Source organism: Grus americana, chromosome 22 (genome assembly GCF_028858705.1).
Source record: "Grus americana isolate bGruAme1 chromosome 22, bGruAme1.mat, whole genome shotgun sequence".
Lineage (NCBI taxonomy): Eukaryota > Metazoa > Chordata > Aves > Gruiformes > Gruidae > Grus > Grus americana.
The window spans coordinates 2,230,919-2,256,784 of NC_072873.1; the positions used below are offsets into that span (position 1 = coordinate 2,230,919).

At 40.3% G+C, this 25,866-nt stretch overlaps 1 protein-coding gene across 1 annotated transcript in view; it reads right to left on the reverse strand.

The window, feature by feature from the left end:
- Nucleotides 1-542: 542 nt before the first annotated feature.
- Nucleotides 543-25,866, reverse strand: part of NPEPPS (aminopeptidase puromycin sensitive) — a 38,708-nt gene continuing 13,384 nt past the window's right edge. Inside the window, exons 3-23 of the mRNA XM_054801032.1 lie at nucleotides 21,356-21,433; nucleotides 20,182-20,303; nucleotides 19,149-19,256; nucleotides 18,017-18,217; nucleotides 17,482-17,578; nucleotides 17,343-17,376; nucleotides 15,781-15,895; nucleotides 13,018-13,182; nucleotides 11,770-11,874; nucleotides 10,843-10,903; nucleotides 9,912-10,021; nucleotides 9,216-9,279; nucleotides 8,467-8,606; nucleotides 6,821-6,955; nucleotides 5,488-5,707; nucleotides 4,705-4,847; nucleotides 3,848-3,904; nucleotides 3,264-3,371; nucleotides 2,886-3,041; nucleotides 2,732-2,779; nucleotides 543-899 (exon numbers count right to left, since the gene is read on the reverse strand). Of these exons, the coding sequence (XP_054657007.1) occupies nucleotides 747-899; nucleotides 2,732-2,779; nucleotides 2,886-3,041; nucleotides 3,264-3,371; nucleotides 3,848-3,904; nucleotides 4,705-4,847; nucleotides 5,488-5,707; nucleotides 6,821-6,955; nucleotides 8,467-8,606; nucleotides 9,216-9,279; nucleotides 9,912-10,021; nucleotides 10,843-10,903; nucleotides 11,770-11,874; nucleotides 13,018-13,182; nucleotides 15,781-15,895; nucleotides 17,343-17,376; nucleotides 17,482-17,578; nucleotides 18,017-18,217; nucleotides 19,149-19,256; nucleotides 20,182-20,303; nucleotides 21,356-21,433 (2,420 nt within the window). The 3' untranslated portion in view covers nucleotides 543-746. The remainder of the gene's footprint in view (nucleotides 900-2,731; nucleotides 2,780-2,885; nucleotides 3,042-3,263; nucleotides 3,372-3,847; nucleotides 3,905-4,704; nucleotides 4,848-5,487; nucleotides 5,708-6,820; nucleotides 6,956-8,466; nucleotides 8,607-9,215; nucleotides 9,280-9,911; nucleotides 10,022-10,842; nucleotides 10,904-11,769; nucleotides 11,875-13,017; nucleotides 13,183-15,780; nucleotides 15,896-17,342; nucleotides 17,377-17,481; nucleotides 17,579-18,016; nucleotides 18,218-19,148; nucleotides 19,257-20,181; nucleotides 20,304-21,355; nucleotides 21,434-25,866) is intronic.

Consider the following 25,866-nt stretch of genomic DNA (forward strand, 5'->3'; position numbering starts at 1 on the left):
ATTTAGTAAGAAAAAAAAATAAATTGCATGAATCTTTCTCTTATTTAATGTGGCTATGAAAGATGTTTCCTTACAATTCCGTTATCTCTAAGAAGGACATCAGCAAGTGGAACCAAGGAGAAAAACCGAAGAGCAACAGAACATTTTTCTTTTTGCTGAGAGGTAACACAAAAGGGAGGGAATCTACTATCCTTGGATTGGGGGGGTTGCAGGAACATCTCCCCAAAACCTTGCGCTTAGAATGATGCACAGACTCTATGTTATACCAGCTACCTGCCTTTCTGAGTGACCTGTTCCACACAACGCTTAGAGGCATTAACCCAGTCCTGCCCCAGACTCTCCACAAAATTCCACTGACCTAGGAACCACTGGTTTGTTTTTTTGGGGAGGGCTGGGGGAGGGTGTAAAAAACAGAACATCTGTCAATAAGAGTGTCAGGAGGGGGTTGTTAAATATTTTAACCACTGACAAGGCTTGAGGAAGTTTCACAGTTTTGTTATGCTCTATTTTATTACTATCATATTTACAGATTTTTCTCTCTCTTTTTTTTTTTTGCTGAATTGCTGATAATTTTAATAGAATTTAAATCTGGAGTGTGAGCAGGAACCAGTTAACTACATTCATTGTCCAATCCCCATTGGTTTGAGAAAAAGACTCCAAATTCTTGGCATATGAATCAGCTGTTGGGTAGCTCCTCCCTCTCCCCATGAGGCGGCAGCAGGACTGCAGCGGTGGCATGCACAGATTCACACCATGGCTGGTGGGGCCTTGCGCTGCAGAAAATATTGGTGGATGTTCTCGGCGTCCCGCTTCAGCCAAGCTGCATTCAGCAGAATATTTTCACAGCACTGCTGGACAGTGCGTTCTGCCGATGGAGCTGGGTGACTCTCAAAGAAGGCCTGTATAAAAAGCACACAACCATCCATAAGGGTATAAACAGGCATAGACAAGATCATATTTTTAAGTCGCCACATTCCCTAGGTTATATAGAAATGCTTTTGTGAATTATGTTCCTCGTGCTATCTGCTCCCACCAACGTCACAGACTCTTGACAAATTTGCAGCGTGCTTGCAGAGTTTGCAGGATGCGTAAACCCCAAGTACAGAGTGGGAACAGCAAATGCCATCATTTCTCTGCTAAAGGAAAGCCACGGTAGGATTTCTATGAACTAACCCAAACGCTGCCTCCTGTCCTGTCTTGTCCTTGCTCCCAGGGACAGCAAGCGGCACGAAAAGATGAATTCAGTCCCTCATCGGGAGGCAAGAAACGAGCAGCAAATCAAGTGCGTATTTCTGGATACTTGGAAGAAGACACTAAGGGAAGCCTAAGGCCATTTTGCAAAAGCATTCGCTCGGTATCAGATTTCTTAGCGCTCTACCTAGGCCTCTTTCCAAGCTGCGTAATGACCTCCAAGCACCAGCAGCACTCGAGTTTTGCTGAATATTCTCACGTTTCCTTCTCCAGAATCAACAATATCGATCCCCTGCAAATAGCTGAAGCTGAAAAAACTGCACCAGAGGCTGCTGTGACTTCGCACTTTACAATGGGTGAAGGGGTAGAGTAAGCTGGCACAGCCAGGAGTCACCCCCATCGTCACTCAAGCAAGCTTTTCCCAGTACCTGGTGGATGACCTCACGCTAACGTACCCTACAAGGTGACGTGGAAACTCAGACGCATTAAGTACTGCAGCTAAAAGCTAGGCATACTGTCTCAGGAAGTTCTCTTGGAAGGTAGTTACGATTTAGTTATGGATGATTGTTCTGGTAAGTGTTTTGCAAAGCATTCTTTAAGAAAAAAAATTAACTGCAGTGCAAGATTTCTCTGTAAAATCACTTGTGCTACTAAATCTTTTCTAAGAAGAGATCACTAGGTGGTAAAAAAAGGATAGATAGAGCTCATGGCTCAGCATATCTTTGAAATAAGAATTCCTCCTGAGCATTTTCCTCACAGGAAAGTGGTAATTAAGGGCCATATTTTTAAGTTTCTTATTCCAAGAAAGAGTCCCTGTAAAAACACAGGCAAAGAGTAAAGAATAAAACCCACACGCATTCTCAAAACACCACTGAGACCTGCGCCTCCACTCTCAGGTCAGAGGGGATGCTCGAGTAATGAAATCACATCACCTTGAGCCACTAACTTCAAGACAGATTCTCTGCAAACACATTAATCTGCCTTGTGTCAAAGCCTTGCCCTTAGCATGCAGCACAAACGTCCACGTAAAACTTGGGCCTATAGTATAGAATTTAGCCAATTTCTACCATGTTAATTCCCCTGGGAGTCCCTGGATGCTAGCGCAGCCAGCCCCAAGTGTGCCATGTCGGTCTGGGGAGGAACAAAGTGGTGATGTAAGCCTCAGCTTACTGTGGAAGTTGTAACAACTAGGAATTTTGCTACGATTATCTTTAAAGGTCGTCTTTTGGGGAGTCTCAGAACCACTGCCACAAACTGCGCAGGGTTTTATAATAGTTTGAGTGAAACTAGTGAAACAGAAATCACTAGAAGTTGGACATTACTTTGTGAAAATGCTAATTTAAGACATTTCAATAAAATAACTCAGCCTAAAGCAGTGCAATTCAGGAACTATGCAACAGTCAGACTAGTTAGAGGTAGAGCCACAGTTCAAAACCAAAAAACCACAGAAACTCATGGCTCTTCCACCAGGTGCTTACAGTCTAAAGCGCACAATGGTTGTCATGTGAAGTTAATCACTTCTATAATTAAAATTTCTTACCTTAACTTCTGTGGCCATTTTATCATTTGCAAATCCATCCACTGTTAGCTGAAGGAAAAAAATATTAACCAAGGGTGAGTTTTTAACATTTCAAATATAACAGCTTAGTTTTGGTCATGTGTGTGAACAGGCCTTTTCTCACAGCCACACATACCTTTATTAGTCTGGATATTAAGAATCCACCTTGGTATCGATTATAAAGTTCCTCCCAATTGTCCCTTACAAATTTCCAAGCAGCTTTCCTTCCCTGCTTGCTGCCTCCAGCTACTCCACCAATAACAGATACCGTGTCCTGGGGACGTACCTCTTCCTGAAGATGAAAATGTAGACAAATATTCAAGACTGTTTCAACAAATACAACACGTTGGCTTTATGCATTTCTACGCTGAATCTGCCAACGAGAGCTTTCCCCCTTCCCACTATTCCTCCTATTTTAGTGCATTATACCCACACAGTGCTCTATCACCAAGTGCTCTGAACACACTTGTCCTTCTCACGAGGTAAGGAAGCAGCAGCTTCTCCAATGACTTACTGAAAGTGCAAAGGTGAGAACTTTTTGAATCAGTTCTGGTTGAGAGATGGCTCCAAGAACTCGTTCAATTCGGTTCTTCTCCTCCTGCATGTCTGCTTGCTTGTGAAGCTTCAAAGCCAAAGTGAATAATATTAGCGCCTGGTATTAAATGCTGAGTTCTTACCTAACACTGCCGAACTTGCTGTATATACTAGAGCAGCTAGATTAGTCCTCAAGCCTAATATGTGACAAATTGAACTTGTTCATGAATCATCCCGCAGCTATCCACATTACAGACCTCGTTACATGTACATCAGCAGAAAGTACCATTAGTAATAAACTGATCTTCACCACTGTTTATATAAGGTCAAGTAGGACCGTGCCTCCAAGCGATGAAAAATAATCCTAAATTGAGAGATGCAGCAATCCACTAGGTGGCAATTTCCCACTGCACAGGGACCAGGGAGCACCACAACGAAGCCCTAGTGTTCACATCACACTGAGCCTGTCTGCAGATAAACTATGTCTTAGAGGAACTTGGAGGGTAGAATATTTAGCTTTTCGCTGCATAAGCTGGTGGTGTTAACAACAGAGTACGCACTCACCTTCAGCATAGTGTCTAAAGTAGTACTATCTCCATGCTTCAAAATAGTTACATATACCTAAGATAGAGCATAAACAAGGAAGGTCCTTCAAAAACCACGCTTTTAGAAATGCAACAATCAATTTCTATATATTTGGGTTCAATTTCAGACAAGTGAACAGATCTGGAAGATACTGGCACTGATCCTTTCTGTGTTTTAAGACTGGCTTTTAAAGATGCATCAACTCCTTTACCTCTTCCTCAATTTCAGCATAATTTCGGTAATTTCAACCACAGCAAAACACCAGAACAAGAAATCTTTGTACCACACAACACCTAGCTAGTAAGCAATTCGCATACACCTGATCCATATTCACCATAGTTATACTTTGTGCTTTGCAGGGCCAAGCTGACACCTGCAGAGCTCTTCCACAATCCCTGCAGTTCACCACAGTGCTTCTAAACCCGGAAGGTGTAGGCTGGTCACGGATGGATCTCAATGAATAGAAGTCAGCTCAGGTTCAGCACTGCACTTGAATAGTTTTCAAAACCCAAAAAGCAACACAATCTAGAGACCAACATCATACTGCAGCGGTTACGGTGGGTACAGCTAAGCTCATTAGTTATCACTAAGTATTTGCCACAACAGATGAGGCTTACTTGATTCAAGAAACACAGGGATGTTTGTACCATGCTCTCCAGTATCGTTTTCTTCATAACTGGACTTACCCAAGCTCCCACCACCTCTGCCAAACCAGTTGGTCTCATACCTTGACACTGGTTTCCTCTAGCTTCCCTACTCTTGGAAATAAAAGAGTTCAGCGTGTGCAGTGCTGAGTGGGGACAGTCTTTGGGGAACCAAAATTTACAATAACCTACAGGACTCCTCAGATCAGCTGACAGCATATGTTTTCCTTCCACATGGTCCTTAAATCGGCGTCGGGCTTCTTCTAATGTTGCCTTGTGCCCAGCTTTTCCTAGTTTGCCCAAGACCAGACCTCTCAGAAGGGCATCTAGATGACCTAGTGAGTGAGTAGGAGGGGAAAAAAAAATAATTACTTGGAGACACAATTCAACAATTAAAATAATGAAGTGTTCTTCCACCTCGAGTGACTGGGGCAGAGCTGTATAACAATCCTTCCACATGCTTGAGGATACCTAAAGAAACTAGGCCTCTTCCCACTCTCCTTGGTGCCAACTGGAGAATGCATTGATTTTTTTTTTTTTTTTTTTTTTTGTTATGGCAAGAGGGTCAGGACAAGATTATTCCAGACCAAACAAAACAGGCTAAGCTAAGTAACCTGAGCTAAGTCAGTAATATTAACCATTTGCATCTACAACAGGACTGACTAGGACAAGTAAATCTGCACATACATAGCTTTCCATCCCTGTAGTCTTAATAAGTTTCATGCACTCCAATAGATGCAAAGCTAAGGCAGAGAATTTTTATCAATCAGTGACTGGGTAGGGAGAAGTTTTACCATTTTAACTTGTGCTTGATCCCAGAGGGTTGTTTTGGGGTTTTGTGTTTAAGTATAGAAATCACCCTGAATGCCTACTTCATAATTTCTTCTTCCTCCCTTCTCTCTCCTTTCGCAAAATCTTGACATTTATTTACACAGTTTTCCAAAACCACTACTGGATTTCACAGAAGTTTCCTACCCTCTCCAGGTTTGGGGTCCCATCCCAGTCTCTCCCCTATTGGTGAAAAGACATCTTTCACGAACACCTGGATTTCCTCATAGAAGTCTGTGTGGGACAGGAGAGTTGAGAGGATCCCCAGGTTACAGCTGAGGTCGCTCCACACAGTATAATTGGGCTCATTCACAAAAGCTTCCATGACTTTTAGAACCTCTACAGTGCTAATGATTCCAGCTCGGGCCTGGGAGAGGAAAAGACAGAGATTAATCTTACTTCCAAACGGAATTAAGACTTAATAGTTCATCACATTATTTTACAGTCTTCCCTGTTCAGTTTGCACAGCCTGCATAAAAACCTCTATTTTCTCTGTTGTGGGGTTCTGCCAAGATGAGTTAACACTAGTCAAAGCACCTTCGCTGTCTGCTCACGGCACACAATGCTTTTATACACAGGTAAGCACTTTACAAGGAGACAGCTATATAATTATAAGCACATTTTGCAAACAAGAAACAGACAAGGAGATTGAGTGACTTTACAAAATTGCAGCAATGCTGGCAAGAAAAAGCAAACCCCCAGAGTTATTCTCAGCCAGATACTACACCCACCAAAATCTTATTTTAACTAAAAACTGTAAAGATTTAGAGATTTAATTTTTGCTCTTCATTAAATTGAGAGTGTAAAACCGCAGAAGTCATTTTTCCTTCCTGCTTCCCGTGAACTAGTACAAGAAGTACCGCCTTTCCACCTCTGCCAGAAAAATTTTGTATTAACTGCTTCACAGCATCATCAAAACACTTCTGTGCTTAGTGCAGTTGTTAATACCTACAGTCGGCATAGCCAACCAGGTTGCTCAGATTTCTGTTAATCTGAGACCAGATCAGTAATTTATGGTACCAGAAAAGAAGTGAAGGTGAATTTTTATTATCTAAGCTATATTCACCTCCAATAAAAACATGATTAAAACGGAAACCAAAATAGGAGTCTAACAAATGTTTCTACGTGTATTATTTGCTCATTCTTTTTGTCCATTAGTCTTGCAATATTTGGGAAATGACTCAGACTACAGTTTCAAACCCCTTCAACTAAGCTGTGACAAGAGTTACAAGCTTTGAAGCTGGAGAGGCAGGGTAGCAAACCCACATTTTTAAAAGTTACAGAAGTTACAGACAGACTGCTTCCATAGGGTTTAAGTCACATAATACAAGTTAGAACTTGTCGAGCTAATTAATAGCTAGATGTATGCAGTAATCCCAAAGGCACTTTGCCTCCAGAAACTGAGAGTGACTCTTCAGCCACTGATTTCTGCAGTTACTGTAGCTCTCACTATCAGACAGAATAGCAAAGAGTTGCTTACCAGAGAGAAAAGATCATTCTGCAGGCCAAGCCTGTCCACAGGGGGTAGGGAGAGGTCTTTGATTGCTGGTATTAAACTCTCCAGCATGTCAGGGCTATACTGAGTACGGTAAAACCCTACCGTTCCAAGGTTTAACTGAAATGCACCAAAAGAGTCAAAAATTAAAAGTAAGGAACAAATAAGGAATTTTTTTTTTAAATTTTTGAACCACTAGAAATTCCTCAAAGCATCACAGCTCAGAGAATTTAGTCACTAGAATTTAAATAAAAAGAAAAAACAAATTGTAAGTTGGGGAGAAAGACTTAAGATTTCAAAGAAGAAATGCTCACTAAGAGGTATAGAAGATGAGAGTGAGCTGACACAAAGAAACAGAGGCTAGAGTTAAAACTAGGAGCAAGGAGAAAAGAGAAGCTTCTCTTCCAGGGGTAACTCCTAACTGAAGGAATGCATCGAGAAGATAAAACGCACGAGACTGCAGGTGCTAGAATCTTCACTTTTGTAACCTCTCTTTTACAACCTGTTTCATTCAATTTTGATAGAAAGAAACATTTTCTTAGGAAAGGAGAGCAAGCACCTCTGGCCAGCATAAAAGCAAGTCATGGTCAGTAAGCTTGATGAACTGCACTGGCTACATGCTGCTACCTACTAGCATTTTGGTGTAGATTGGTCAAATATTGCGGTTGGTTGAACAACAGTACCTAGCATAAACCAAAACCATTACTGAGCTCATCAGGAAGTCACCCCCTTTGCTCCCCTATGATTTGGTCAGTCCAATCACAAGTCCTCAGGACTATGACACTAAGTGAAAACCTCACAGACTGACAACCTTTGCAGCCAGCAGTTCCACAAATTCACCTTCGACTGAGCCGGCAGAAACATCTCATTTAGACAGGGCATTTTCAGAATTGGTCATTTCATGCCCCTCTGTTACCAGGGAGGACCCAGATATGGTGATTCAAGAGAATACGCAGGCCTGACAGCTGGAATGCCCATGTCAGTTAAATAGGAAGATTTGATTAATATTAAAAAAAAAGAGACTAACCCTTAGTGTTAATTCCTGGAGCCACCTCTCGGAGCACAGCTCCAGCTTAGAAACAATTACCCTCTAACCTCAGTAGTTCATACAGCAACAGTCCCAGCCAGTTGCTGTCTTTCAATTTTTAAATTCAGTTTGACTGGTGTCTGCAGGATACCGCAACAGCGAATTTTTTCACTTGCAGATTTGTACTTCTCTGGCAATAGCCAGTAGAAAACCTTCACACTAATGAAAGATAAACAGGACTATTTTTGCTTGAGACGGACTTTAACTAAACTGTGGTTGCCATGGGATACCAAAAAAGCCACCACATTTCAACTCAAAAGCTGCCTCTAATTGCACACTGTTTTTCCGGGCTTGGACTCCTGAAAGGTTCAAGTTTACATTGTCTAGACTCCTCTTGGAAGGCAAAGGACTACGCTAAGCAAGCATTATAAAGAGGAGCCAACGTTCAATAGCAGTGCAGAGGCCCCTCCATAAGAAATACAAGATTGCAAGGGGAAGGAAAAAAAGAAAAGAAAAAAGAGAAGAGGAAAATGAAATGCAAGGGAACATTACAGCGACAATCAAACTTATTCCCAGTAATATGTTCTCCTTTGTGACAACTCACCTTCACCCACTGGTCTGGTTTGATGTCTTTCAAAACCAAGGTGAGCTCTGGTTTGTCCATCAATATTTGCATTTTGGCACAGGTGGGGTCATCACTTGTACAAATACTTATGGGGACCATCCACATGGGGAAATCCTCCCCTGAAAGAAGAAACAATATAAAGGAAGGCCTAAGGAATAAAAAAGTATGCACACAACACTGAGAAACTCTGCCTGATGTTCAAACAAGTTTCTGCAGCAGTTTAAGCAAGCTACTTGGATTTAAATCTGAAAAGGCACAAATCTGAAGGAAAACGGCAGTTCAAGAGGTAAAAACCAAGAATCCCTAAATCACCTTTCAAGCCAAACATTTTAATTTCTAGAAGCATTGAAGATGGGTGCAATCTGTGTCTTAAGATAGAACTAGCTTCCACATGAGGCATTTTTATTTCAGTGGCACTATAAAACCAGCCGCTTACAGAGCTCCTCAGATGGCAGCACTGGCCTTAAACCAGGCATCAGAAAAGAATGAATGAAAACTGAACCAAAGGCTGCAGATGAATGCCGTTCTCCATGCAAGGAGGACGTGGAAACCACATGTGTGAGAGTGTTCAACCTTAGATTTTTCTAAAGTTTTAACAAATACTTAGACACCTGAATCCAAGCAGAGCACCTGCCTGCTCTGCAGTGCAGCTGTTTCATCTCTCAAAATTGCTGCCATTGCATGAAAAGCAACAAACACTCCATTCCTACTCTTAGCACTCATCTTACCAGTATAGGGTCCACTGGCACAGAATTTCTTCTGGACTAACTTCAACACCTTGTCATCTTCTTGCTGAGGGAAAAAAAAAATGAAAAGAAAAAGAGAGAAAGGAATTATCAGAACATCTACTCTCAGCTTCTGTATATCACAATACGTTCATGTGCCCTATGTTAAACAGAATAACTTGTATTTGCCTCCAGAAAAAGGAACTACCTCAAGAATCATTCCAACACATTAATCACTGTTACTGTTAAAACACACATGCCCTATTTCTCATTTGAATTTGTTGTCTGACTTCAGCTTCCAGTCAGTAATCTTCATTCACCCTGCAATCTTGTAGAATAAGCATAATTGAACTGGAGTGAAAAGCAAAACATGTGGCAAGGGGAGCTAAGTCAGATATTCCCCCCCCCCCCCCAACACACGTTTCACACACAAAGAGCGAACGAGCTATGTCAGCAAACTCCAAGCACATGATCTAGAGCGCTTGTGGAATAACTCCGTATCACTTTGCACAAGGTTCCTCAAGTGAGCTGCACTTCCCCTCCCTTCAGAAACAGAACTGTCACTAAGCAACCCACTGCACTACCTCCTGATCAAAGAGAAGGTTTTAAATAATTAGATACTACTAAATTTGATCCTAAACCACAGTTAAAGGCAGAACTTTTGATCTCAAGTTCTGAAAAATGCAAAATTATATTTACCTGTTCAGCCTCCACATAAATGAGCGGAAATCCCATTTGTTTGGTCCATGTATTCATCACAGCAGCAATAGGTTTACCACTAGCTTTTTCCAGGCTTTCCCAGAGGTCCTCTGCAGAAGAAAAGTCTGACTAAGGACTCCCGGAGTCTTCACACGTCAGACACTATTAAGGACACTATATAGGCACTGGAGGGTGGGAGGCTGTATTATCACTCCAGTCTGCCCTTCATGTTTTGGGTTGTGTTTTTATCAACTTGTAATAGATGATAGGCAAGAAAAAATAAATAGTTTAAACCACTCATGGGGGAGAGAGGGGAGAAGAAAGCTTCTTTTTACTAAAAAAATGCAATCAATACACATTGTGATAAAGTGTAATAAAAGTGAGCATTAAATATTCAAAATGGTAAATGTAAGAATCTTTTCCTTCAGTTTTTCATATATTACACCAAAAGAGCTGACCAAACATGGATTCGTTTTAGCTGCTAGAGCATTATGTTCCACTTCCACATTTATGCCTAATATACAAAAAACGTTTAAGTAAAGAAAGCGCTGTGAGATGTTATACAAGACTTTGAAGTGTTTAATCACACATGCAATCAATACTGCAAAAGGAAGCTTGCAAAAGGCTTACAGGGCAAATCAACATACTCTATTTCTAAATTAGATTACCACGCAGATGTGGTTATCAACGGTAAATGCAGACCTTTCAGATTACCTCAGCCACATACTCCTGAGATACAAAACCCCTACAGGATCCTGAATTTGGGCTGTGCAGGGGACACATTGCATGAAATGGGAAAAAAGCTGATTATTTCCTTGCATTTCAGTCATCTCAGGTGGAAAAAACAGCTGTTTAAGAATCCATCACTTCAGCACTAAAAATTTTGTCTCCAGAAATCACTCTTCTTAAGCATATAACAACCACCCATTACCTGTAGCGGCATTCTTCTGCTGGAACTTCGTTAAATATAAATTCATTCCTTTCCGAAAGTCCTGGGAACATAAAATTGAACAGGTAATGTGTCCTGGTTTCAGCTGGGATAGAGTTAATTTTCTTCCTAGCAGCGGGTATAGAGCTGTGTTTTGGATTTAGGATGAGAATAATGTTGATAACACACTGATGTTTTGGTTGTTGCTGGGCAACGTTTACACCAAGTCAAGGACTTTTCAGCTTCTCACCCTGCCCAGCAGGGAGGCTGGGGGTGCAACAGAAGCTGGCAGGGGACACAGCCAGGACAGCTGACCCCGACTGGCAAAAGGGATATTCCATACCATATGGTGTCATGCTCAGTATAGAACTGGGGGGAAGCTGGCCAGGGGCTGGACCACAGCTTGGGAACTGGCTGGGCATTGGTGGTCAGCAGGTGGTGAGCAATTGTGCTGTGCATCACTTGTTTTGTATATTCTTTTATCATCACCATTGTTGTTATTCTCTCCCTTTTCTGTCCTATTAAACTGCCCTTATCTCGACCCACAAGTTTTACCTTTTTTTTTCTTTTCAATTCTCTCCCCCATCCTACTCAGGGAACAGAGTGAGCAAACGGCTCTGTGGTTGTTTTAGCTGCCGGCCAGGTTAGACCACGATAAACGGCACCAGAACAGAGTCCTTTCTAGCCTCCCTCCGAGCTGCGTTTATATTCAAGAATCAGCCAAGGAATCTTAGGATCAGTATATACATCTGTAACTCCTTCCATATTTTCCCACTTCTCCTAGGTAAGTTCAAGTAGATCCCAAGTACAAATTGGAGAAAAGTTTTCAAAATATAGAATACACAGATTTATTATTAGTTTTTAATTCTATTTTTAACTGTAAAAAGATTTGACAATCTACATTTGGCTTTTTAACAACAATCTTTTTACCTCATCACCAATGTAGTCATGTAGCATTCGGATTACAGATGCTCCCTTGCTGTAAGAAATAGCATCGAATATTTCATCTACTTCAGATGGATGGCCAACACTAACCTATAGTAAACAGGATAATCAACAGTGAGAACAATTTTCACTGCCATAAAATATTGTGATTTTGCTTGTTCTAGTATTTAAGGAGCTGACTTCTCACTGAAGAAAGCGCATGCATATCCATCACTAAATTGTCTTAGTGGAATCTCTGCACCCAGTCAATTAAACTTATTCGCATATGGCTGGGTTAGGATTGGTTTACAGGTTAAACATAGTTTAAGCTTTTGGTATTTAATCAAATAGACTTGGGGATCTTGCTTCAATCCTTTGGTTCAACACTTACCCAAAAGGAAAAAAAAAACCCAAAACAACAACAAAAAAACAAAACCCAACAAAACAAAACAGTGGAAGTTGTTCACTGTCCCAGAATTAAACAATACATACTCAGGAAATGCACTCAATGAGTAAGTCACTCTAAAATGACCCATCGTACAAAGCAAGATCATCTCCCAACATCTATTGCATCAAACATGGCCTAAGCCACCTGAAAACTCGTCCATGGCGATCTCTAGGAATTAGAAGGGAGTCTTCTTTTAGCACAGCTCCCAGTTTTGCTGTAATTTAGCTCGCTGCTAATTACTGCCTTCTCTTCATCACCAAACTGCTGCCTTGTTTCCAAAGCAGCAAGCCTAGCTAGATCCTACTTATTTCAAGACTGTCTGCATCACACTCACAGTTCTGGGAGTACAACACAGAAACACCTATGGTGGCCTCAGAGGGAAACCAGTTACAAGCCCAGGAAAGTTGGATAGCTTGGGCTCTGGGCTGTGCTGCACTTTGGTTTATGTTGTTGAGCACCTAAGTCAGTAGCTACTCCACTGTGCTCAAGGGCCAGAAAACCACTCACTTTGATGAGAAACCAAACCAAACCAGACATAATGAAGAGTTTTGATCACAACTTTGCCATTTCAAGTCAGTAGAGCAGAAAATCTCCAGAAGGCGGCATCTTCACACCCTCAAACCTCACTTCTGAAATACTAACTCAAGCAGAGGAACATCCACAAAGTGTAAATGCAATCTTAGATTTTCCTTTGCATCGTGAATGCCTGCAAAGTTCCTTTTTTTTCTTAATAGGAAAAAAAAAGCTTACACGCAGCTGACAAGAAAAAAAAAAGGGAGACAATCAATAGCAAAGACAGAACTTACTTCAATAGGATGACTGTTGTCTAAGGCATCAAGCTCTTGAGCTCGTGTGTAATCAGCAGAAACAAACTGAGTCCAGATATCGTACTCTGGGAAACAGTGATCTACACATAGGTACTCAATCCAGGAGGCAAATCCTTCATTCAGCCAGAGATGGGTCCACCATTCCTGGAAAGATAAGGAGACAGAATAAAGAACAAAATTCCAAGAGCTTCATTTAATCAACAAGAAGTTTCAAGCAAAGATAAGCTGTTAATGGCCTGGTTTAATACAAATCAGAGAAATATCTCTATAAAGAAGTCATCAGCCCAAGAAGAGTAATCAGCACCCAGTAACTTGTCTTCCCCTCTGTCTTAAGTTTTAGAAACTCTGCATGGAGGAGAACTTCATCAGGTACAAATGAAATTCCCGGAGACTAGACTAGAGGTCAGAGCAGAGCTGCCGAGGGAACAGTAAAGACGTTAGCTAGACTAGGGAAGAGTCAGCGACGTGCATGGTTCCATAAAGCAGCAGATTTGTGGGCAACACAACGACAGTGTCTTTTTCAAACTGAATAGCAGCAGCTGCAGAAGACTGATTTTGTTTGAGTTTGTGTTTGGTTTTTTTTGCAAAAGAGTATGCTTACATAAAGAAGAAAACCTGGAATTTGAAAAACTGTTCTAGACTACGGAAACCTGAAATCTAGTATAAACAGTTAAAAGTTGTTTCTCACCACCCGAAGTTGGGCTTTGTTTTTTTAAGATAAGAATGTTACACTGACATTTTCAAATTCTTCCCTTCATTTCTAATATTTAACTGAAGTAGGCAAGATAAGGAAACAAGCTACGGATGCTGAGGAATAAAACACCCTTTTCCATAACTGCAACTACCAACCATTCTTTAAATGTAAACGGGGAGGTTAACTCAGATGAGCATGGCTGTGATGATATGGACCGTTAAGTAAAAGAAACTGAACAGGATGTAGAATCAGCCCAGTAAGCCATTCTACAAAGAACTAGTGCTTCTACTATGAATGAAACATTTACCCCAGGGAGGGTGGAATTTCAATAAGGAAAGCTGTTACTGAAACTCTACACAGATAAGCCCCGCTTTATTTTTAGAGTGGAGACTATCCAATTTTCTTTTACATTTCTGATCGCATCTGTTTCCAAGTCAAGGTTCCAATACACACAGATTGGTGCCAAAGGATTAATGCAACTGCAAAACAGATTCCTGGGCAATTAGGTTGGACTTCTAAATCTTTTCACCTCTCTGTTTTTCTCCTTATCCTACTGGAACCTAACCACTCACAAATCTATTTCTTCCCCTGGAAGTATTCTGATTTCATGTATTTTTGCTACAGAAGACCTGGCATATTGTGCTGGCCAATAAGATCTTGTACTGGCAAACTAAACCAGTGATGCTACTGAAGCTTTTGGATGTGCTGTATGCACTTCAGATTAGAGAGGAGAAAAAGCTGACTTTCTGGAAATTGAGAAGTAACACTGGAATGTCTTTTCATATTCCACAGTTGCATCACGGAATATAAAATGAGAAAAAATTCTTCAAGAAAAGTTTTTGAAAACCTAGAGCTTCAAAAGGAAAATAAAAAGCTAATTCGATATAAATTCTAGAGATTCTTGTAAATGATACTTTCTCAAGCTTACTGCCACAGTTCTCAATGGTCAGAAGGACCACAAATGGTTCGGGGGTCACTAATGGTCCCCAAGGCACTTGCTGGCACCCTACAGTGGTGTCTAGTCACATGATGCTGGCTCTCATTGCTTCCAGCTGCTCAACTGTACTAAAAGCTAAAAATATATTACTTCAATATTACTTTTCCATTTGAGTATTGTGTTGCTCTCACATGGAAGCTACCTGTGCTACCGCAAACAGGAACGGACACAGTTCACTAGATTTTAAGAGGCACAGCACTGTAGAAAAGTTCGACAAACTTGCTTAGTGTTATAATTAATATTTATACCGAGCTTTTCCCTCCATCCACTCACACTTCATTTAAGCAGCCTAAAAGCCAGAACAATGCAGATCTGGGGCTCCAGAAGCCATGCTTTTTTATGAAACTCGTTTCTTACAACACAAGAAACTTCCTAACTCAGGAAACATTTGGATTCATGCATCTGTTTGCAGGGTTTGGGGAAAAGGAATGTCAGATCTAATTAACAGAGTAAGCTGAAGCCATTTGTTAGGAGCAGAAGCTCTGACAGATACTGGTTTCAGTTTTTAGCACTAAATGGAATTTATTTACAGATTTCAGTCTTGCTGTCTCAGGTATGCTTTTATTCCCATCAACATGACTCCAACATCAAGCCATTCAATCAGACGGGTCCTCATATATCCCGAGTAATTCACATGAGTTACTACTGAGCAACTTTTCAGCTACTGGACTAGAACAATTTGCAATGCTGAGCTGGTACTGCTGTGCCTGCTTGGTATGAAAGCCTGATGAGTGAATCATGCCTACCTGAAAGGAAAACAGTGGATTCTTGCTCCTAAGTAACCTGATTAGCCAAAATTATTTCCATGGAACACCTGCTCAACTCTAACTAGGACTATACTCAAACAACTGAACACTACTTCGCATAGAAAAGATCTAGGAATACTTCTAAAGAACACGCTAGTAAAGAAGAAAGTGGTAATAAAGTGCCATCTGAATTTTTTTTATTTTATTTCAAAGATATCATGCCTGCTATTAAGGGGCACTAGAACACACACATGATATGAAGCACATGTCAAAGAAAACCAGAAGAACTTGTAACTGTTAGATACCATGGTCACAAGGTTTCCAAACCACTGATGAGCAAGTTCATGTCCTACAACCAGAGCAACCCACTGGCGAGATGAAGAACAGGAATTTTTGGGGTCAATGAGCAATGCAGTCTCCCTGTATTTAAGAGAGAAAGATAACTGAACAGAGTGGTACACGCCTAGGGAAAAAACACAATCAAAAGTAGGTTAAATTACCTAAGCAAGCTAAAAAGTGATCAGTACAACTGAAAAAACCAAAAGCTATTTCAGTTTAGACATTAAATTATTTTGGTAAGTTCCACAGTGGTTGGAATGCTTTGGAGCAATAATTCCTTATGGCATGCAAGAAGATAAGTGCAAAAACTCAGGCAGGAACAGAAAGTTTATCCTTTATTTATAAAATAGCTCACCTACATAATCTAGGAACCTTAACTGTAACTCCCTTTGCACTGCATGATGTACGCACAGCAAGTCTTCTCTGCCTCCCCCATCCCCAAAGGAATTCCAACTCTTCCAAGTGCACAACCAGCCGTGTTACACTCGCCACTGCAGATGCACAAGATTCTCCACACAGGGCACACGTGCGCACACACACACACACGCACAAGTGCTCCCTAGGGCAGGCACACAACCTTCTGCTATAAACACCCCCATTGTGATCAGGACTTAGTGGGTCAGTCCAGGACTTCTGGACTGCTGCAACCCAAAGGGGGAAAACGTGCATCTCAAAACATAGATGGTGCCTGCAGGTTATGCCAGCCTTCTGTCCCCAAAGGGATAAAGCAAGCGTGCCAAACTGAGCATAAAGGGGCAGGTGAAATTAACAGCACAATTAAGAAAGGCTTCCAAAAATTCTACTCATCCAGGACAAATATTTTTTTCCCCACAGGGAGTAAAATACCAGATTTTATCAGAATTGTGATAAGCAGACAAGTAGATTTTAAACCTGGGCTCAAATTTCCATTTCAATTTTTTAAGGCCAAATTAAAAGCTTAGCAGAAGAAATTCAAACCATTTCAGAATTTAAAGTCTAAAGCTTACAAGACCAATGTTGTACAAAATGAAGGAAAATAATTCTAACAATGAGCACAGATAATGTAATAATATCAAGCAAAAGTACAAAAGCTTGATCAGGTGAACAAAAAAAACTGAAAAGGAAGGCAAGTTAATATTTTTTATTTATTCGTATCCACATGGTTATACTGTGGTTGCTAAATTTACCAACTTGCCTACAACATAAAATAAGAAACTCTTCCAGCTGTGTCAGTAAGTATGTAACTTTTACAGGGGGGAAAAAAGCGGCCAAGAAAGCTCTCTTGTAGAACAGGCAGTGCTGCCAGACACTTAAAAATCTCACACCCTTGGACAGTAGTTGTAATAGCTCATTCTTGCCTTCCTAAGCCTTGTACAATAATGCACGCTGCTGCAGAAGTCAAAATTATCCAAACCGAAGCAAGAGGTGAAGGTATTTACTCAGTCTTATTTGGGATGATACCCAATAATTACTGCTCCCTAAAACTAATCCAATTACTTCCAAGAATTAGTGAACAAAGAGGGGGAAAGACAGTATTTTAACAGCATACCTATAAGTAACAAGGCCCCAGTTCTCCATGGCACCTTTATAAAATAAATACAAAGGTTTATTGATATTGATACACACCTCTTCCTAAATGTTTAAAATTCAAATAAAACACAGTTCATCAATAAAGTGAGTTACTTTACCAGCAGCAAAGTCTGCAATAGCTATGAGATCAATTTTAGGAAGAGGGTAAGGAACATTGAAGTAGTCCTTATAAAAAGGCAGAGTTTTAGCAGCAACCTGTAAGAAACAACAGGAGAAATGTTACGTTAACTTGGAAAAATTAGTAATAAAACTTGAAAATTTATGCCTGAAACTAGCCTAAGAAAGCAGCATACATGAGATTTCTTCCAGAAGTCCCATTCCCAGCTTCCAGAGCACAATGGTTTGGAAGACTCCCATCCTCTTTTTCTCCCAGGCTGCAGCCTACCCTTCAGTACTTCTCGTCATCTCACCAAATCAGAACTGAATTAAACCATATGTTTCCATCATTACGGACATTAGTTTGTCCACAACTGAAATTCTGTTTAATATCAAGCCCAGTCTCTCCGAGCCATTAAAGTGAAAAACCACCCTCATGAGCTGTGCATGGATTTAGGTGACAAACAGAGGAGAGTGCTATGTCCAGCCTGTCAGAGATCGCTACAGCGATAACCAAGTCACTGTGGGTACATTTACCTCTAATGCAAACTTTCCTTGTTCTGCTTTGCCAACAGGAGTATAAACACGCACTAAGACGCCATCAAGGGACCTGGCCTCTACGAAGTCATACTCTCCCACCACAAACGCTACAAGATACGTTGACATTATAGGGGTGCGAGCAAACTTCACCTCCACCAGATTTTCATCATCTGGGTACGGCTTCCGGTCGATGACATTCTTTCAACATGAAAGGGAATCAGTTAGCTTCGTGGAAGTGAAACTGGATTACACAATACATTTGACTAACTATTCCATCACTATGAGTCATGCACTTAAAATAAAAGGACTACTTTTATGATTTTAAAATACAGACCACAGTGTAGTTCCCCTCCTAACTAAAAATGCCCTCTCACACATGGAGAGGTACTTTTCTAATATATAAGTTCTACTCCACACTGAGCATATCAGCTATCAGCTGCTGTCCTTTAAAAAAAGTATTACCCAGATCCCAATAAGGCATCAGGTTTTCACTTTAAATTCTGAAACAGAAACTGTAACCATGTGGTCAGTGGGCAAGGAACTTTACAGGTTCTATGAGACTTTACAGGTAACTATGAAAGTCAGATACTGGGATTAAAAAAAAGTCTGTTTTTAAACTGACTTGCTCTACTCCAGCAACATAATCTAGAAATATGTGCACCATATTTAAATGAGCAACCTGAAAATGCCCACTTGTATTTGTGACAGAAGTACTTCTACTTGTACATTTTATCCCAGTTCCTAGTCAGAAATTCTCTAGAGCAGAAAACATGCTTATTTATCTCAAGTGCTTATGTAGCTATAACAGCTATACAAACACACAAAGGCTTAGTTTTTTTCCAGACACTCTTAATCAAGCAGCACGTGGCTTGACATATGCTAAGACTTTATTTTTTTTAAGCCACCACCGCTGTGGTTTGTACAACCTGTTTAGGTTTTGCGCTAGCATCTGACATCACAATAGCACCTTTTTAAAAGCGCTCTCAATTTTTTTACTGCTTAGTAATAGCTAGCAAGACAACCTATATTCCTAATTCTGTCTGTTAAACACTATTTAACTATCAAATAATGAGCTGCGGTTATTACAGCTTTATTTAAAGCACTGTTTACTTGCACATCAAGAACTTACCATATTTGACAGAGCTACTCTGTCTTTAGGAACCACCAAAGAAATATCAAATGTTGCCTTAATAGCAGGCTCATCCCAGCAAGGGAAAGCTCTGCGAGCATCAGTAGCCTGAAGGAAATAAGAGCATTAAACAAATAAATCACAAGAGACTGTGGCAATAAAACACACACAAAAATTCAGCATATTTTACAGGCAAGAAGTTGGGTGAGCGATGGCCAATCATTGGTGTAGGGTCTTGTCATTGACACTCTTGACCTCTGTCTTAGAGCATTTTATTCTTTCTTATTTCACTTGGCTTTAAAAAAAAAAAAAAAAAAAAGAAAGAGCAGCCGAAAAGCACTCTGTGCTCCAATGGAATTCTACAGTCTGAGCAAAATTTAGCAGAGTCATGACAGGAGCAATGCTCAGTCATGTGAAAGCAGAGAGGGCACCCAGGCGTTCACGGACCGTACACACAAGACCACCTATTTATATTCCATCAATAGACTGCACCCAAGAAATGTTCTATTTGTACAAGGTAAGTACTCCATGTTTTTATGTAACCAGGCAGATAACTATGAAATTACAATATGGTATAAAATTCTGTCATTATGTCCAGGGTTTACGTAATACTTGAGACACAACCTGGCTCACATTTTGGATGTCATTAAGCTACTGAAATAAAGGCAGAGTGTCCTATTAAAAAAAATAATATACTTCACAAAGAAAAGCTATATAGAGGTATTTGGACATATCTAAATAAATAGCTGTTCTTAAACATTGCAGCTATTGTATATATACGATGCATCACACATCAGCCTGATCGTTGGCTGGGGAATTTGCCAGATCCAGAGTTTGTTGACCTTGAAGTCACAATATAAAGGCTGCTTTTAGTATTACCCATCCACACTAAAAGCAAGAAGCAAAAAAATATAGATTTTTGAAATTTACCCAGAGGGTATAGCTAACGCTAGGAAATTGTGTCTTTGCTTCATCTAAGCATAAATCCGATATAAAGAATGACATTCCCTGAAAACAAAAATATAGCCCATACCTCAAACTGAGTGACAGCAGCATAGCGTGTGTCTCCAGTAGGGGTGGTATATTTACTTCGGTAAAAACCTTTCATTTTATCATTCAGCTCCCCTACAAAGTCTATCTTTAGTGTCCCTGTCCCTGTAACAGAAACAGATGGGGCATTGTTACTTCCATGTGCCAAACAGAACGTTTATTTGGTCTGGACCTTCAGGCCAGGCTACTCAGTTGGCCCCCTGCCCTTCTGAAATAAGACGTCCCTTCAACTCATCTCCACCCATCACTTTTTTTGCCAGCCTCCCTCAAACCCTTCATTCTCCTTACACAAAATAAGCTCCAGCAGAGCAACGCAGGCAAAGTCGGACTCACCACAGCATTTTAGCACTTGATCAGCAAAGGCTGTTCCAGTATTCATTCTCATCTTCTGAACACAATACAATAACCAGGAGAGACCTACCTTAAGCCACCTGAGAAGTCCAATCCTACAATCCTTACCTTGGAGTAAAGTCTGAAAAAGTATAGGATGGCTACGAAGTAATAATAGCATCCTATGAAATCTACTACAAAAGCCAAGACGGAGCATTGGCTGTGTTCAAGCTTGTAAGTCAATTAGTCTCAGGATTTATTCTGCCCTCGATGTCTCAGTGCAAAAGGGGAAACCTGATCTTGATCAGAGAGGCAGCATGCCAATATCCGACAGAATCAAACACTAAAGTTTTATCACCCTAGAATCTTTATATTTGTATTTGTCAAGATGAAATAAAACTGCTTTTTCAAATTGAAGAGCTGAGTTTCAATTGACAAACTCCTCATAGCAAAAAAACTGTAGTAGTTTCAAAAGAATTAGTACATTCATGCCTAGGAAAATACTGCAGTAATTCAGATTAGCTCATTCTCAGTAAGAGGAAAACAGATCATCAGTAGCTAACATAAATAGCTTCTCGGCCTAACTCCCAATAGCAGGTAAATAATTAGAGTCACCTCAGGTGTTGGAAGCAAACATCACCATTAGCGAAACATTTTCAATTCCAGAGGCTCACAAAGTGACTTACAGTGGACAGACTCCTTAGGGAGCACTATATTCGCAGTCAGAAACTTCAGGGAAAACAGAGCTGTCCTACTCCAGCTTTTTCAAGTGCAAATATCTTAAACACATGGTTGAAACAAGCAGAAAGTATGAAAATAGCTCTTACCTTTTTGAAGAGTACTGGGAAAGGAGAGAGTAACCTTTTCATCCTCATTTTGATAGTTGAACCCTGTGGCATGTACCTCTGAAACATAAAAACAGACTACTTTGAAATAAGCCCCAGAGGTGTGTTTGTAACTCATGAACATTTAAAATTAACTGAATCAGCTGAATCCAACAACATGCTGTAGTTACTGAACAGATCAATGAAGGTTTTGAATAATTCAAAGTGATATAAATGCAAGCAACCAAAGAAACACCACCTGTTGTCGGAGTTCCATGTTACACTCTCTTGTTTCAGACAGCTAAATCTACCACGTTTACATCAAACTCAAAGCACCACCTCCATGCTCCTTCCACCTCTGCCATACATCCTGTCCATCAGAACGCTGCACTCATACATGGCGGGGAAGTCTTCTGCTATGCAGAGTAATGAAAGCTGTACTGTTAAATTGTAAACTTGCAGTAAGGACTATATCCCGTAGAACGCCAGTAAAGCTGGTAACGACTACTACAATCCTGACAAACGGTAAAATATTGCACAAAACTTCCCCTCAATATTAAATGCTTACATCAGTGCAGCAGGATTCTTATTAATTATTCCAAACAGGATGCTTATGATTTATTTAACTAGTTTGTGGCTCTCACTGTGAAAAGCACACTAATATCAACAGCAAGGTGGTTTTGTTTGGTTTTAACCACAAAGAAAAACACAATGTTGATTTTATTTAAAAATTGTCTTCAGAACCAGGGCATCCAAAATCAACCAGAATATTAAGCAGAATGGCATTTACACAGCATTGGATCTATTTGTGGATGCAAACATCTGAACTACGAGGCCAAGCTGGATAGATGGGGGAGGGAATCGGTACACAGGAATTAAACTGTCCTGCAGCTTAGACTTAGCAGAGCCCAGAGAGAATACCTGGTGGTGCTTCTTCCTTCCTAATTCATCAAGTCTCACTCGTTGCATCCAAGGTAATGTACATCTATGCTCCTTCAACCAAAAACCTAAAATAGCTATGTAGGACCTCACTGTGCAAGTTCTGCTACCTATGTCACTCCATACTCAACCACCGCAGTAACCAGCTACCTTTAAGGAATGTAAATCTGCACCAAAATAAATGAGCAATGCTTTCTACTACACATCAGCGTCTTGAACTACCAAACTCGGTAAGCCTGGACACAACAATACATCTTTCTATGCAGACGCACTGACGTATAATTCTAGATTTATAAATACAGTAAACATCTGGCAGTCCAGCACAGTTTTGGAAGGTTCAGGAAACGCACAGACCAGTTTAAAGAAGCAGCATTCCTAGTACAAGCTGCCTGTCCCATCCCACTTCTATCACTCAAATTGAAGTGAAAACACACCTAGGATATGGAAACACTAGTGAGGGTCTAGCAATCTTTTCAGGTACTTTCAAAATTGACCAAGGAAGAAAGATTCAGTAAATAGCTTCAATTATCTACTGAAATGGATACTAGTTTTGAATGGTTATAGAAAAAAGGACAAAAAAAAATACTGGAAAGTGCTGTGACACAGAGAAGTGAACACCCCAAAAGAAAAACTTACCACTATATCAACTCCTTCATTACATGAAATTCTGAATGACAAAGCTTGTTTGAAACAACAATTTACTTTACAGAATGAAGTGTTCCACACTCAAGTATCATTACAAGAATCTAGGTACTCTGTTTCAGAGGCAGCCTAAGCACACTCGCAAGATGTTCAGCTAAGTTGTTCCATATGTGACAGAAGTAACTGGAAACATGTTTTTATTTTTATAAAATTTAAAGAGCTATTTATTCTGGAATAGTATGATTTCAGCCTTAAGTCAGAGTTAATACCAACCTCTGCTCACAGAGAACATAAATGCAGAAACTGGATGAATGCATTAGTCTTAACTACTGGTTTCACAGTGCTCTGCTCAGCATTTAATCAGAGTTAACCATCATGCTAGGGTATGTAATACATAAACGCTTACAAGAAAACAATTCTAGCTGTAAAAAAAATACAGTACAGAAACAAATTCAAGAAAAAAAAACTCTTTACAGGATCAAGTAGAAGAACTTTAGACTACTAGTCTAAAAGAGTTAGAAGAGAAGTTCCAAGATTTTTAAGATCAAGTGTAAGAGGGACGAGATAGACCATTTAAACAGAAGACATGCCAAGGACATCACAATGCCAGCAAGCATTGGGCAATGAGCAACAAAAGGTAAAGGTTTAGCTTTTCTTCCGATACCTCTGTGGAATACTGAGGCAGAAAAGGAGACATTATAAGAGAGCTGGAGAGAAGATATTCAGGGGAACAACGCTAGCATACAACACACTAGTCTGAAAGTGGGCTTCCAAGTAAGAGAGAGTGGAGCTCATTGCTGACTACATGGTTTTGATCCAATGAATTTTGACCCCGGCTATCTTTTAGAGTCCAACAGACAACAAATCTGTTGTTCTGCGATAGCATGTTAGTGACCTCAGTCAGACGGGCTGAATACCCGTCGGAAATTTATGTTAGCCTGCCTGGGAGGAATCCTGCTGCTGGACAACCTGCAGATGCTGAGCTGTCAGCCTGTGGTCAAGAGGCTAAAGGAAAACCTGAGAAACCTCTGATAAAGATCAGTACAAGAATGCAGAAACACTCCACTCATTTATTTTAAAATGACCACAGCAAACCAAAAACATTTGTATCTTTTTACAACTTCTAATGGAAACAATCTGATACTGAAGACAAACAATACCATGACTTCAGGATCATAGTTCTAACCTACTGAAACTGAGAAATACAGAAGAATGCATGTTATGCAGATCTTCTGCCAAAAGTTGACAATGAATATCAAGTTTCCCCCTCCTCCCCTCCCAAATGTGAAGTCCTCTTAAGTGTATTTGAATTTGTAGCTCCACTACTTTATAACCTTTTTAACCTCTACTAGGAAAGCCATAGGAAAGACAGTTAACATTACCAGTGCTAGAAAAAGGTGAAGACCTGCAGGTTTTTTCCCCCCTGCAACAGGCTGGAAAAGGGTATTAACACTCGCAGAAAGCAACCTTGTTTCAAAGAACTTCTCAACCTCATTTTACAGTGTTAGATCCCAATTACCCTAAGGTTAGAAACAATGTTTAAACAAGTTATAGTTTAAATGGGCTGGAAGCTGCCACCTCAGGAGCATACTGATCGCAATCTCCACTAAAGGAGGCCGGGAGTCTTGTGATATCCCAGGACTGCCCCACTTGCCGTGACAACCAGCCTCCGATGAACACTTAAAAGGAACAGCAAGAGTACATCTGGAACAAAAGGTAACCCTCATTTACAGTTTCACAAGACGTGTAGTCACTGAGGAGTTGGTGTCTAGAACAGTATCTTTCCATGTTCAACTCCAGCAACTTTTTCTAATTATTAAAGCAGCTGCTTATATATCAACTTCTGAAACAGCAGAATATAAATGAAAGATTCTAAGTTACTTTTTTTTTTTTTTAAACTATCTATTCAGTGCCAATAATTTAATCCAGAGTAAAAGAACCATGGAAAACCATCAACAATACTTTTTGTTAGAGTTTAAGAGAACTGCTTATAACAAAGATGTAATTGCAGTAAAAGGCTGTCTGAATTCCTAACAGTGTTGAATACAAAAGCTCCTGAAGAGAACAACACAATTTTGGCAGCCTACTAACTTTGGAGAGTTTGGCACTGCAAGGTTGCAAGTTAATCGCTAGCACATTAGTACACAGTCTGGACCAAGTTGCATGAGAAAATGAAAAGCTGCTAGTGCTCCACGTCTTTGGAAAAAATGCATAAAAATCAGATCGAGCCACTCTCCCAAACTCAGAGCACTACATATCAAATTTTACAACGGCATTTCAAATAAATTACAGTCCTTTTACAGAGTACTTCCTGAAATTGCACAGTAACCAGATGGATACATAAATTAATGATCCCAATTTCTGTATTACATGCTTATAAATGTGGATCCTAGCCAAAGGTTTTAAGCAATGTCAAATGTGCACGTATTTCAAAGTGTAGACAAAGCCAAGTGCAGTAGCCCTCCTTCCATGGCATAGAGAAGTCACAGGCAATTAAGGTATGGTAGCTTAATGAACTTGCATTCATCAACTGAGCTGCAGTGACTGTGTGCACTCTGTCTACTCTATCCGCAAATTAAACACGTTAGCTTAAAACATCTATGTGTTGACATAGCATACACAGTCCTCCTTCAGCATTAGCCACTGAACTACGCCGATGCAATTCCCGAGAACGCTAATGCTTTCAAGCCCTTTCACATCTTTTCACATTTCAAACCAGTGGTTGTAAAATCCTTTAAAGGAGTCAGAAGTATTCTCACCTATCAGATATTCCCAAACTGGCCATGCCAACGCATCCCAGGCCTCCTTAAAAAACCCACCATTAAAAATTCTGTCACATCAAGTCCTCTCCAGAATAAAGGATGAAGACGAGCTTTTCTACAACAAAGAAAGATTTCACAACTGGCTTAAACAAATCTAGTCTGCTACAGGCA